The 14,990-nt window shown below is 42.8% G+C and overlaps 2 protein-coding genes across 2 annotated transcripts in view; one reads left to right on the forward strand and one right to left on the reverse strand.

Moving 5' to 3' along the window:
- DCBLD1 (discoidin, CUB and LCCL domain containing 1) overlaps positions 1-8,171 on the reverse strand; it is a 46,201-nt gene extending 38,030 nt beyond the window's left edge. The window contains exon 1 of the mRNA XM_059842229.1: positions 7,745-8,171. Coding sequence (XP_059698212.1) covers positions 7,745-8,171 — 427 coding nt within the window. The remainder of the gene's footprint in view (positions 1-7,744) is intronic.
- A 148-nt stretch (positions 8,172-8,319) lies between these two features.
- Positions 8,320-14,990, forward strand: part of ROS1 (ROS proto-oncogene 1, receptor tyrosine kinase) — an 85,710-nt gene continuing 79,039 nt past the window's right edge. The window contains exon 1 of the mRNA XM_059843297.1: positions 8,320-8,600. Coding sequence (XP_059699280.1) covers positions 8,320-8,600 — 281 coding nt within the window. The remainder of the gene's footprint in view (positions 8,601-14,990) is intronic.

Raw genomic sequence — 14,990 nt, forward strand, 5'->3', positions numbered from 1 at the left:
GACAGATATGAGAATGGAGCTACACATGTATGGAAATTTCAGAGGAATCTTAGAGTTTCATTTTTGCAAAAGGGAAACTGATTTTTTGTTTTCTAAATAAATAAACAATTACTATGAGATACATGTCCATATTACACACCTCAGGTGCAAAGAAGGCACCGAGTCCATTGCCAAGTACTTCTTGTACCTGCATGCTCAGAAAGAACTGTGAAGGACTATAAATAAATGGGAAGATGGCCCCACTCCTCTATCAGCCACCCATGCAGAGCAACTCAGGACTCTGGTGATGGTTCAGAGCTATGAAGGCTATGAGGAACAAATATCCCACAGACAGCAGTTTCTTCCCTGCCCCTCTGCCAACAGCATCCCAGAAATGTGTTGACAACAGGGCTGGAGCATCCTACCACCCTGTGCTCAGCTGTCCCTGGGCTGGGGGGACATTTTGCCATCAGGGCACCTCTTCCAGTTCTGCTGACTTGAGGCAAACATGAAGTTGGAATTTTGGATTTTTATTAAGGGCTTTTCAGGCAAAGTAGGAAATGCTAATCTTAACTAAGAGTCATATCATATGTATGCAAATTGTTTGCTCTACTTTCTCCATCTGTTTTCTTCCCAGGTTTTTCTCTGCACTATGCTTTACTGGAGATTAACTTACAGTATATTGCACCAAATTTGGACTGTGTGGGAAACATATGCTGCAAGCTCAAGGCCAGACTCGAATATTGGGTTGCACAGGAATAGGAATATTCACAGCAGTGCTAAGGACTGACAAACCCACAGGGACAGGAAATTCAGAGACACCAGGGTAAGGAGAGGCTGAAGCGGAGCTGTTCCAGTTACAGTAGCAGGTGGGAAGGCAAGATTTCAAAACAGTTTTAATTTGGGCAAGAGGAAATGGCTGAACATGATAGAATGAAACCACACACTCCCCTCATTTTAATATGCAATTACCTTGTTAGTGTGATACATGTTGAGCAAGTCAGACAGTTATCAATGATGGAGGATAGTCTTTTTTTCTAGAAATCAAACTTGTCCTGACTTCATTGAAAAATCATGCATCCACCTTTTACGCCCGTACACTTAGGTGGAATATGTCATTTGTTAATAAGAAAGGACAAGAACAAGGATGCTACTTCTCTCAAAGTGAATTATATCAACACCCCATTATCCCCAAGGTGTAAATCAACTAATATCTCAAGAGAAAATAAACAGGGTTGTGATGGAAACAATAATTGTCATTGATCAGCACAAAAAAAAAAAAAAATTCATGTCTTTTGACACAGTGAACCCAGTGTCTAAGAAACTACTTCCTTCATGGTTACTGCAAACTAACAACAAATGGTTTTTTGCAACTCCAGTAGAAATGGAAGCAAAATTTTACTGAACTAAGATGAAGAATCAAAGAACTACTCTGACATGATGTACTGAAAGCAAGAAATGTCTTTTATCAGTCCCACAAGCAGCCTGCTTGATACTCATCCTCAAGGTACTAAACAAAATGGTCCATGCAGAAGCTCCATAAGCTTTTGTGATCTTCCCAATTCATTGTGGTTAGATATAGTTGCTGAGAAAAATGTTTTAAATTTAAAAAGGAAAAAAAAAAAAAAAAGAAAGGAAAGCAGCTACATCATTACTTAAGTACTACAGTGTTGGTTGTGGCACCACATGTGACCCACAGCATCATTTCTGTGCCTTCTGTGACACATTAATGAGACTGCATAAAAGGTATTTACTTATGGATGTGGAAAACAGCAGAGAGGAGTATATTTTTTGCCACCCTGTGTACACCACTTATACTGAAACTCCATCATTCCATTCTGATCAGATTTTTTTGATTAGCAGTAGTATTAAACAATCACATTCTCAACTTTTGAAACAGGATACATAGAAAGATCTGAACAGCTTTTCACTCAACCCAAGAGCGAATGTCTAAGTGTAACTGCTTAGTTCGATACAGTTTTAGTTTGCTTTCCACCTACAAAACACAGCAACTAAGTTTCATCTTAAAAAATAGTGGTCTCATTTTCAAAACACAAGCATTAGCAAGGACCATGAGTTTAAACATGTCTCTTCTATCTGTGCTAAAATCCTAGATCAGTAAGTGCTGATTCCTTGGGTTTGAAAACGGCAACACGACCACTCAAAAAGCCTTCAGTAGCTCAGAGGCATTTGAACTTCAATTCCCCTGTAGCATGCTGACATAAGAATCATGGGCTAATACAAACCCCTGCCTTTGGGAGGAAGCTGACACGACAGGGAAGGCAACAGCTCAAATGTGAGCCACGAACCTCGCTGCTAAAACATCCCAGTAGAGGGAGACCCAAAAGAGAACTGAATTTATTTTACAAGCTAAAATAGATTTTTGCAGACCCGGAGGACAAAGTGTGGACTTTTTTTGTTGTTGTTGTGAGTTCATTTTACAAGTGAGGCATTGCTGACTATTAAGATCAAAATAACATACCGACACAGAACTGGTGTGGCACCAGAGCAAAACACGAGTGAATTTCAGGCAGAAGCCACACATCTCCTTTCTTCACAGTTAGTGCAGCTGCAACAACAAGGCTCAGGCGCGTAACAAAGCCATTCTGTTAGAGTGGGTGAAGAAATCCACCTATGTTTCCAGCTTTTTGAAGTCTCTGCTGCTACTCCATGAAGAAAAGTTTTGTTTGATTTCTGACAGGACACACACAGGCCTTTGTATAGCATGAGGGATCACATCCAGAATTCCCCATGTGTTTTTGTAATTTGAAATAAAACAAACAAACAAAATTTTTATTCAGTACACATGAACATCTGGAAGATGACATCAACATGACTTCAACTTTAATGTCAAAGCATTAGACTGAAATCCAATATTGTTGAACAATTTGTGGTGGAAATGCCAGAAACTCAAACTGGCATGGAATAAAACTGTGATGGATATGAGGTTTCTGCAGCAACTGAAGAAACAATGTTTTAGGGCTTAACTAAATGCCTGATGAACACTAATTTAATTACAGTTGTAGCTCAGGCTCAAATGCATTATACTAAATATAAAAGTGAACACCCTGGTCCTGTGGAAGGCCTAGGGACTGGGTTTCTAGCCTTGCCCTGCTCTGCTTTCCCCATTTATTCTCCTGTCCCTCATTGTGGTTGGTTTGAACACACCTTCACTGAAGCTCTTTGGAGATGGGCAAATGCTGCACGGCATGGATGCCCTCATCCTTCTTTGTGCCTGTGTGGGGGAGCAGAATGGAGCTGCCATCAGACAGCAGTCCCGTCCCACCAGGGAAATAGAAATAACAAATATGGTCCCAGAGGGACTAGAAATCTTGCTCAAAGAGGATGAGAAAGTACCACCACCACCAAACTAAGCCTTCATGTCTTGGAAGGAAACTCCTGAGAGGCAAGTCCTGTCTCTGTCAAAAGAAGAAACAGGGAGAGAGGTAACGAAAGACCAAAATGCTTCCTCTCCTCAAAACACTCAGCTCCCAGGCCTAATTATACAGGATCAACAATCCTAACCAAAACTACCGGCAGCCTCTCTTTATGTACAAGCATACAGCCAACCTCAAAATTGTGGCTTTAGCACTCACACAATTTTCACAGGCCAAAATCAGTTTAATTAGATAATTTGTAATTTCTTATGGAAGCAAAAATGAAGGTAAAACTAGTCAAACCACTATCCTTTTATTATTTAAGCATCACTATTAGCTTGTCCCAGTTTGAAGTTTCCCACTCCCAGTTGTAACACTAATTAAACCTTTTGGGGAAGTTGTGCGCTCATTCTTATGCATTGCTATTAATATTTTTTATTGCAGTTAGTTGGGATCCAACACCATTCCACTGAACCCAGTCAGAAGGATTTTATTTTGATTTTGTCTGGCTTGTTTTATTCTTAGCAGATGGTGCAATCCCATATGTTGATGAGTACATGCCACAGGAGAGCATCTGATCCGATACAGCCAGCCCCAAACTACAGTGATGTCTGTGCTGAGGACTTCAGTGCCTGCCACCACACAGGACCACACTTCTCAGCATGGTGTGAGAGCTCAGATGGGCTTTCAAAACTATACCAGTCCTGATATCTAAGTTAGTTTTGAAAAGGTACCTTAGGCATCTCTACACAGTAGCATGACTGTCCTCAAAATTGGTATTTTTTCAAGCTAATTTTTACTGTGTTACCCATGTAACTCAGGTGGACTAAAGGTGACACTTATATTTGATAAATATAAATGAATACATTTTTGCACAGTCAAATCAACAACTAATTTTCATGAAATATGATTCAGCCATGAAATATGATTCAGCCACGCAAGTAACAACTTTCCCAAAGCATCTTTTTCTCCCCGCATTGTCAGAGAGACTCCTGCTGCCCTCCCTGTCTTTGATTTTGCTTGAAATACATCCCCTGATAACCTAAAGAGAAGTACTTATGAAGAGTTTAGAGCTATTTATAGCAAAGTCTGTGTGACTGAAAACATTGCAGTTTTCTTGTGGTGGGTACTTGCATTGCTTATGAACTGCAACTGGAAAACTGTTGCCTCCCTCTTTAGCAATTCTAGTCAGCATTCCCAAGGCAAGAGAGAGGGAGCCAAGGAAGGAAACAGACATAAGGACAAAACGCAAACAAACTGAAAATTTACCAATCACTTATATTCAGAAACTGAAGCGGGGGGCGGGGTTTGGGTACAAGAAAGACTCGTCTCAATCTGCATTTCAAACTGCTGGAAATGGGCATACAAAGTGGATTAGCATGATCACACCAGTATTCTTCAGCAAGGGTTTTGTGCAAGCCCCTGAGAACAGGCATAATCTCTCGTAATTACTGGATACACTGTTGTCACATTGAATAACAGTCTTTCCTCAAAACACATAAAAGTCTGCTCCCCATCGATTCTTCCAACTGGGCGTTGGGTGCAACTGTCAAGAGACCCAGGAACACAGCAAGCAAAGCTCCCTCCTGGATGCTGATCTGCAAATCCCACATGAACTAGTTTCATAGCTGTGTTTTATTTGAAGTGAAAATAAATGAGGTACAGCAAAAGCAGTGGCTTAAATCTTGTACTTAATAGATTAAAATCCCCATTCCTCTTATGCCTTCCGACAAACAAACAACCTTTGGGTCAGTTTTAAGTTCGACAGGCCAGAAATAGGATAGAAAATGAGTCAAAACTCTGGAAGGCTCAGATTCAACTCTGATTTCTGCTGCTCACAATTACATGGGTCAAGATCTTGCTCAACAACACCAGAAGAAAAAACAAGGAACGGTGAAAGGCACAGTGTTCAGGTTTGGCTCCCTTCTGCCTTGGGATTTAACTGCTGGGGGAGATTTTTAGAAGAGATATCAGGATGGCTGTGTGAGGCTGGCAGACAGGGAAAAAGACATATTTTTTACTTGCCAGTAAAGAACTGGCAACTGAAACCCCGAAAGATTGGTGTACAGCAGAATAAAAAGAGAAAAGAACCACCTTTTATTATAAATCCCAAAACTATATGCTATTCATGGACAGTCATAGATGTAGTATTTGTGCCCAGGTAAGACCTATAAATATTTTTTTTAAATTAAAATAGTTTCCCTTGATGCTCAGCCTATCTTATCATCATTTTATGGACGACAAAATTCCACATTCATAGATGCCTTGGACAACACACACATTGAACATGTTTTCAAGAACAGAAAGAGTGCTGACACCTGGACTCTACACAACCACACTCAGATACAAGCCATTCTCTGAAATAATATTATAATATTATAATATTATTCTCTGAAATAATCAAGCTACAGTGAAAAAAGAGGTCTTTCCTTAATTGGAAATCGAAGTAAAAGAACAGAAGCTATAGGAGCCCTTTCATCCTTGCTCTGTAGCACCCCTCAAGAAAAAGTTAAAAGGAAGGTAAAGTCAGCTCATGAGGAGTCAGAAAAATATAATGCTTCATTTTTTAAAATGAATATTTCAAAATCAATATACTTAAACCAGTGCAGCTTTCTTTGAACCAGCTGGTGGGAAACACCAGTGGTGACGAGATACAGAATTATCTGAAACTCAAGCCTGATTCACTCTGGCACTTCTCCTGCTCCATTACAACTTCTAAATCAAGTCAAGAAGCTTGTGTAACAGGAAGTTTGTATCCACTTATCCTTATCTCCTTTCTCCACTGGTGTGACTTTAGAACACTTAGCCCTTAATTTATAGGGTAATAGTAATAAACAAACACAGAAGAACTTCCCCCCGTGGAGAAATGAAGTGTGTGTAGGGGAGAATCAGGATCTTTCCTGATTTCTAGACACTGGACAGATTATCTTGTAAATCTGAATTTGGTCCAAAGAGAACCAGGCAGAATAGTACTTATGTTTCCATTCTGTTGATTTGATAGTAGAAACATTTTTAACAAGAATAAAACAAAAGTGCTTTTACCAATTAATTTGGGATTATGGACAAGATGGGACATTCATATGTACTACTGTGTTACTGTATGCACAAAAAAGCCCTGAAATGCCAGCAGACTTACTATTGCTAACTTGCACCCCAAATTACTTTCCTCTCCCTGGTGCCATTGAGTGAGGAATAAGCATTGGTGAAAGAGAAAACAAACAAAAAAATAAAACCCTCAACACACTGATGGAAAGAGGGGATTAAGGGAATGTTTTTTTCCTTGCTACATATGTTTCCTGGAACATATCAAATTGAAATCCCAGCACATGGAGGACAGAACAGCAAAGCTACTAAGAAGCTGGCAAGTGGCAACATGACTCAAACCAACTTCTCCCTTTTGTGGAGATGCGTATCAGAAATCTCTGTCAATAGGTTATGGGAAGAACAGGTTATAAAGCAGCCGAAGTACTTTCTGCCAATGCCTGTATACAGCTAATGCAACAGCGCTGGGTTCTGGAATTTGCAGCCAAGTCAGAACATTAATACGGGATTTCTAAGTTATCTGAATGCATTGTCAAGCTCATTACGGTGCTTAGTTTCCAGTACTAGTTATTTTAGCGGTAGCTGCCAGTGAAGTCTTCTAAGACGGATGCATCAGGCCACGCAATGCAACAGCCAAGAGGCTGCAACTCCGCGGTCAGAGATCTCAGCTGTACTGGTAATTTACACAGGGAGCTTAGAAACACAGGGCAAAGAGAACGGTACCCGCACTCTGTTTGCAACAAGCTGCACTACCACAAAAAGGGCAGTAACATCCCCTCGAGATTCCTATGAAACTTTGTCCCGGTGCGAATATGGGCATTACACTTTCTCTCCGAGGCTGTGGGAGAGCAGAGCTGCCTGTGCGCGGCTGTGGGACGGGGGCTGCCGGCCCCGGCCGCCGCCGGAACAGACGCGGAGCTGCCGCTGAGCCAGCGCCGCCCGCCGCGCCCGGGGCTCCCGCCGGGGCTGGGGAGGCGCGGCCACAGCCGGGCGCCCAGGTGGCCTTCCCCTGCACGCAACTTTCCCGAGACTTTTTCACCGCTTATCTGACTTAATATAAAAGAAAAAAAAAAAAGTCTGCATTAACAAATATCAAGAAAGTCGTAGTCATTTACCGTAAGGCTGGTTACCACTTTAATCTCGCAGCTACTCAGACACAGGGATAAACCCGGCGAGGATTAACCAGGTCAGCTATATACAGCCCTGAGAGCAGCTCAGGCTACGCTCCCGCAGAGCAGCGAGGCGAGGACGGCGGGAGCAGCCCGCCGCACCCCTCCGCTCGCCCCCGGCGCGGGGAGCCCCCGGGGCCGCGCCTGCCGAGCCTCCCCGCCCGGCCCCGGACTCACCCAGCGTCTCCGCCCGCAGCCAGAGCGGGGCCGAGGCTCCGAGCAGCAGCGAGAGCAGCAGCGAGGGGGCGGCCCGCGCCCCCCCGGCCGGGCCCATGGCTCCGGCTCTCGGCGGGGCGGGCAAGGCACAACTTCCCCACTTCCCTCCTGCTCCTTTCTCTTCCTCTCCTCTTCCTCCTCCTTCTTCTCCTTCTCGTTGGGGCGGCTCCGGAGCCAGCCCGCGCTCCCGCGGAGGGGGGCGGCCACCTCCCGGCATCCTTCCCCCCGCAGGTGTTTCTGCGGAGGCGGAGAAGGGGCCGTGCGGGGCTGCCGCTGGCCCCGTGCCCCGCCGGTGGCCGGGCTGCAGAGCTGCCGCCTCCCGCCTCCCCGGCCTGAGGCTGGGGGTGGAGAGAGGAAACGGGAGAAGGGGAAGCGCCACAATTCCCATTGGGCTGCCGCTCGGGGTATCTCCTCCTCCTGCCGTGGACCGAGGGGCCGGCGCGGCCCCGCCGCCCCCTCCCCTCGCCGAGTGCTGCTTCTCCCGCCCACCGCCGATCCGGGGTGCTGCACCGGGGTCGCGGCGTTTCCCCAAACCCATGCGGCCCCCGGCATCGCCTGCGAGCCCCCGAAGCTGGCAAGCCACGTTCATGCCCACACACATATATACACGCGCTCGTAAATGCGAGTATGTTCTTGAGGAAACAGGAATATTTTGCCGTTCGCAGGCTGATTCCCAGGCGTCGCTCCCGCTGCCGCGGCGGGAAGGGGCGCGGGGAAGCCGCAGGGTGTGTGCGCGGGGGCGGACGCGAGTGGGGCCGGCGGGCAGCGCGGCCGGACGGGGCAAGCTGGAGCGTCCGGCCCCTTCAGCACAGCTGGGGTAGTGATCGGGCTTCCCGGTCCTGAAAAAGGGTCTCCACTCAGGTTTGCAAGCCGTTTGGTTAGCCTGTGCCAGCATTGTCTGTTACAATTATGGGCGGAATTAAATAGGAGTTTTCTAAAGTGTACTGTAGGCATCTCTTTCTCTGGGTGGGACCTTGACTGTCCGGCTCTGAAGAAACCTGTGGCACAGGGAGGGTTGAAGATGCACGACAGGGAACACAGTGCCAGAAGCTGCAGGAGACCCGAATGTTAAGCAGACCCCGGTGGTTTGTCTTTTAGAAATACCCTGGAGAATGGAAGGTGAGCTGTCTGACTCTGTACAGTCTTTTCGGGGATGGGTTGCTGTGAGGCAGGTGGATTCACACTGCTGCCAGGTCAGGAACACTGTCCTGCTATGCTAAAATGAAGCACAGAATTAACTTTTATGTCAGAGATAACATTGCTAGATTTTATATTATGTTAGAAAAAGTCAAGTTTGGTAAACCTTTATTCTAATTGAGCTCTTGTTTTGTAAGTGTTAATGTCTGTTTTTTAACTTTTCAGACACCATATGTGATCAGGCATATTTTTTGCCATGTACCCAGTACATTATATTCTTGGTATATGTATTTAACACACGTTGTTAGTATTTAAGACTTACCCTTCTTTTCAAAGGAGAGTTTGAAATCTAGACTAAAATGTTAGAGATGATATAAGGCAGAGAGAGTGTTTGTTAGTGCAGTATTTCGGTGGTCAGACTAATCCTCACTGGATTTTGCCAACAAATGCCAGCATCCTTCTGGTTGAAGGAGGTTGGAATGGGTCACTCTCTTCAAGACTCTGAAGGCTGAGAGACTTTTAAATAGGAGCAGCATGTCCATGTGAACAAAAGTGGCCTGATCATGTACTTGCCTCACAGATTGTCAGGAGAAAATCCATGCAAATGAGGGCGATTATGGAGACAAAGGGGTGAAAAAGTCAAACTCTGCAACGGCCTCAAGACTGGGTTTAAAGACCCCACAGAAGTGGTGAAAATATTGTGGTCACAAAAAATAGTTTTTCCAATACCAAATTCTCATCCAAAACCTTCAAACGAGACTCAGTATAAATGGAAACATGAGAGAGAGAGATGGATAGGATAATACATATCTTGCAAAACATATATCATATTTGAAAGAGTGGTAGCTGTTGAAAAGCGATATAACAACATATGAGCATACATTGTCTTGTATTAGTCTCAGCAGGCAATCAAAACCAGTCAGTCCTACATGGGTTGGTACTGGGAATTATACTGATTTTCATTCCATCAACTGAGATCTAGAATATATTCTCTAGTAATAGTGCCAGGTTCTAGCTCTATTTGTTAAGAGTTACCATAAATATGGACAGAACAGTCCTGCAGGTCAATCCCAACTAACCTTAGGGAAACAGTACAGTGATATACTGGCTTTGGTGATCTTGGGCAATTTAATGTGCAGAGCACTTTGCCATGGAGCTTGCAGATAAATGTCACTACTGCTGATCTCTCCATAAAACTTGGATGGTTGGTAATTAGTAGTGGCAACTTAGGAAGGCCAATACAGTTTTCACCTGCCACAGAGCTCTAGAGGCTCAGAACAAGGGGGAAGGTAGGTTGGCAGATAGATACCATGAAAGGAGGCTTTCTTCCACTGCTGGGCACTGGAGGCTTGGCAGTGCCCTCTGAGACAGAGAGATAATGATTCAATTTGCAGTTATTTTTATTTCAATGATTTGTAGTGAAATGATAAGTCCTGCCCTTGAGACTGGGGCTGTAAAATGTCTGGGAGTGGTATTTGTTTTCCGCTCACGGCCAGTGAGGAGAGCACTGGTGGAGGGAAAGAGTGCAGGCTGCCTTTTCAGTCTCACCACTCTGGGCTCGGCCAGAGCTGGTCGCTTGTCCAAGGCCACGTGTTTCCTGCTGCAAACGTGTAGTGCTCGGGGGAAGCTCTGCTCCTCTCGCCGGTGTTGGGAGCACAGCTTTTCTATTGACTTCAGCAGGATAATAATAATGCAATCAGTGAAGTAGCTTCTGTATTATTTATTTTGCTATTAAATTCTCATTACTATGCCCTCTCTCTGTCAGTTTTCAATATACTGTAGGCAAGGAACTTGCTGTCAGCTTCCAAGATTAAATAATCATTAAGATGAATGAAATAGTTTATAGCTCTCAAAGTTGCTATTCACAAGGAGGATTTGTGTAACCCTTGTCACCTTGCTCCACTGGTTCATGTGTGCTTTTCCAAATTTCTCTTTGTAAGAAGGAGAGTTAAAACCAGCTTTTAAATAAATATAGTTTTAAAGGCATGTGCTTTGAGTTAACTCAAACGATTAGTTCAGAAAGAAGGCATACATTGAGCCTGACTAATATGTTGTCACGCGGTGGGAGCTTCACAACAGGAAAACTCCCTGCCAAACCACTTCTGACAGCTTTTTGCAACTGATTTTGGTCACTAACACTGACTTAATTTGGAAGAGAGCTGATTCACCAAACACATAGCTACTTTTTAGCATAAACATATACCTTTCCTTTACAGGTAGTTTTCCAAGGGTATGAGCTAGGAATATTTCGTGTGTTTGTTGCAAATGGTATTAACTGAGTCACCTGCAGCTAGATAATGTGTCCCATTTCATTGTATGGATACCTTCACTGTGCAGCCACCTGCAAATGAGCCATTGAGTTTTTACTCTGCAGACCTTTGACCCCACGATGAACAAACAGCAAGTGAGGACTTCAGGACAAAATCAGCTCAAAACACTTCAGGAGGTGGATGGTCAGTGTGGGGACATACCCAGGTTTCATTTGTAGACTTGTACAGTCTCTAGCTTCATGGATTTGCTTTCTTGACATATACTTTTTATGTACTGTTGCATAATTGCATATAACACACAGAGAAAGAGCTGCTTCTAAGCAAATGTAAATCATCTGATGAGTCCTTGTGTTCCTCGTTTGATGTTAAACTGATAGTTTGTCTGGGGCAAGGGGCAGGGGAGGAAGTAAAAACTCACCGCAGAATTGTCGTAAGCTTATCTTGCAAGCTTGACACTGTGTAAATTCTTCCTTTCAAAACCATCTTGTTCTGTACAGGGTCTACGGGGAAAATAATAGAAACCAAAAACTTAATTTATACAAAGAGGTTGAAGTTTCATCTTAATGGAGCAGTCTTGCTTTTGTGCAGCTAACAGGAAAGTTCCTGCTCTTAGTAAGTGGAAAGCTTTTTCTTTGCATAGAAGAAGGGGGAGGAATTGAAAACACAATGAGGTGGAGAGGACCCGAGGTTACAAATTACAGAACAGCAAGAACAATTCTAGACCTTGAGAGGTATGTTAATCTCTTCATTAGCAGAAGGATAGCTTGCAGATTGAGAGGCCTTTTAGCAGTCTTTAATAAGGGCCAAATTTTGCATTTTCACTGGGGCAAAAGCAAATGGTATAGTGGATAAAGCTGAGAACAAAATGCCGTGGTTGCCGATCTCCGTGTATTCAGAGACTGTGTTCTGCCAGATGTGTATGAGGTGGTTATATAAAAAATGCAGAAAATAAAACACATAAGGTAAAATCATTAAATGTGTCTACATGCAGTATTTGTATAAACTGCATGAAATTCCTTGAGATATACATGAATTATTCTGTGTATGTAGAGTATTTTATGGACACAATGCTCTATGCTTTGTTTTTATCATTGGAATCTAAGGCCTTGCCCATGGAGCAGCACGGACACTTCAGCCTCTAAAACACCACCCTCCACTAAGGTCTGCATACCATTAAACCATGAGGAGATGGACTGACCTCCAGGACTCCTCTGGATATTCACCTAGCTACTGTTGCAAAACAATTTTGCAATTTACCCGTTGGAATTAGGAAAAAATCTACCCATTTGTAGTTGGCTGTGGGGCTGTGCCCTCCCTCTCAGAGCCAGCCTGGGTTGTGATGAAGTTCCAGTTACCAGCTTCCCTCCTTGCTTAATGTAAGCATCCTTCTCCAGGTGTGAAAATGCCCAGGAGGGAAGGAGTCAGTAAAATAACATTTCCACTTTTCAAGTAGTTTGTGACCATGACCGAATGCTTCCTCAGTACTTTAAGGCAAACATGAGGCAAGAATCAGATAGAAAAACAAAACAAAACAAAACATCTTCTGATAGAAGAAACAGTTTAACTTGCACAAGCTCAGGTCACTGCCTGCACCCATATGGATGAGTTGGAAAGATGTAGTGTCATTATGTAATTACGCTGGTAGCAAGAATCCCCAGGGGGGAGAGACCATAAATATTCTTAAACGTTAAGAACATGGAAAGAAATAACAGGCAATAAATTCCGGGAGAGAAAACTAAACCGCAGCAGGCTCCAAGACTTTTGTCTTAACCATAGGTCTTGTCTGAATGGCTGTGATAGCAGGGCTCTTCCCAGCACGGGTAGGGAATGTCTATGGGATAATTGGATGCTAAGAGATAAGCAACCTCATTCACTGCAACAGCAGCAGTTGGGTGTAACTCTAATGAGAGTCATATAGGGGATGAATGTGCACTTTTCATCACTTTAATTGCTGTAACCTATCCAATCATGTCACCTATTATGATGTAATTATGAGATCAAGTTGAAGACTAATCATTTGTCCCACTGCCACATATTTTGCAGTTTCTCACAGCTGCTTGGTCGTCTTAGGTCATGATTTTTCATACTTTGAAGGAAAAAGAAATAAAGTTGCTAATCATCTGGATTTTGAAGACAATCAACCAAACATGTTATGCTGCTGCCAAGAAATATGGGGCAGAACGTTCCTTTCATTTAAACATATTGTTATAGGGTTGCCTTGAAAAATATTATGATCTAGAGATTCAAGACACCTTTTGTCAAAACAGAGCCTACTATTTTATAATTTACTGGTTTGACAGCATCCTTGGTCATTGCCAGTGACAAAGCTCTGATTGTTTTTTATAGGTATTTTAGAGAGGTTTTGTGATGCTGCAAGGTATTAGTCTTCATACTTTTAAAAAATGTCAAATTTTGCCCATTAATACGTAGGTAATTTTTAATGGTAGCATGTTTGGGATTTTCAAGAGGGAGTTCACAGCTGAATTTGCACAGTCTGCTTTTTTTTTTTTTTTTCCATGGGAAACAAGTAGTCTTAATCATTTACTCATGATTATGAGGTTGCATCCAAGTAGGAGCTAAGAAATTACTTTTGTGAAATATGAGGCTATCCAGTGGTCACTTCCAGGAATAACCAATTATGTTTGAATCACATGTCTTTTAAATAAAGTTAGCAATTGATCTAGTTATAATCTTTCCCAAAAGGTGTGGAGTAATGGAAGATGAATGCAAATAAGCAGGACTTGATCATTTCTAATTTAGAGAGTGTGCCACTTATGCACACTGGAGAGGGCAGTTTATGTGCTGTTTATTGATCATGATACTCCTGCCTGTATAACTAAGAGAGCTGAAAGCAAATATAAGTATGAGCTGAGTGACTGCTTGGTTTAAAGGAAGTCATCCAGTTTACTGCAGATCTAGCTTGTCTTCCTAATTTCAAGGGTTACCATGTCATGTTGCAGTTTTCCTGCAGGGTATGAATGAACTCAGGCTTAAAGTCTCAGGAGTTGAAAAGTAAGACCTTCTTTCTCTTCAGTTCATTTGTTTCAAGAGAGAGGGATGGGAATCATGCTTATTACTTTAGCAATTATGATGTGTGGGAATGTGGTCCCTCCCCCCTCCCTGTGCTCTGTACAGGCCCTGTGGAAGTCTGCACAGCAGTAAGCCAGTTATGCATAGTGGAAGCACAGGTCATAAATCTGCAATAATCATTATGTATGGAGAAAAAGCTTCTTGTGCAACTTTTCTGCATAGCATTGGGCCACTACGCCAATGAATCACAAGGTCAAATTCTTGTAATTCATACTGACACAGCTGTGGGTCACAACTGGACATATAGTTTAGGGATTCACTGTGAATTGCTTTTGAAGCCAGGCTATTTATTGAATGTAAAAGCCTGATCAAATGTAATCCGTCTCTGTAAAAAACTTTTTGCCTTTTTGCAAATAATTAGGAAAACGTGAGTTTGAGTGAATATTTTCTAATATTTTAATTACTTTATTTATGTAAATGTACTATTTTGCCTGTTTATGAAATGCGAAAGATTACAGCTTGCTTTAGGTTCCTTGTCAAAGATAACTGCACAACAGAAAATAAATATATCATGTTGGTGAACACCCAAATCAGTTTTGAACATTATTTCTTCATAAGATAATAAAAGAACAATTATTCATATTTGTTGCCATCTAAAATTAGGTTTGTGTGGAGAGTATAATTTCTCAGATATTCCTTCCCAAAGCAAAAACTTTTAGCTTTCTTCTGTCTTTTCTATTTTCTATTAAAGATACTATATTCTTAGTTTT

The sequence above is a fragment of the Haemorhous mexicanus genome, chromosome 3 (assembly GCF_027477595.1).
Source record: "Haemorhous mexicanus isolate bHaeMex1 chromosome 3, bHaeMex1.pri, whole genome shotgun sequence".
NCBI classification, from domain to species: Eukaryota; Metazoa; Chordata; class Aves; order Passeriformes; family Fringillidae; genus Haemorhous; species Haemorhous mexicanus.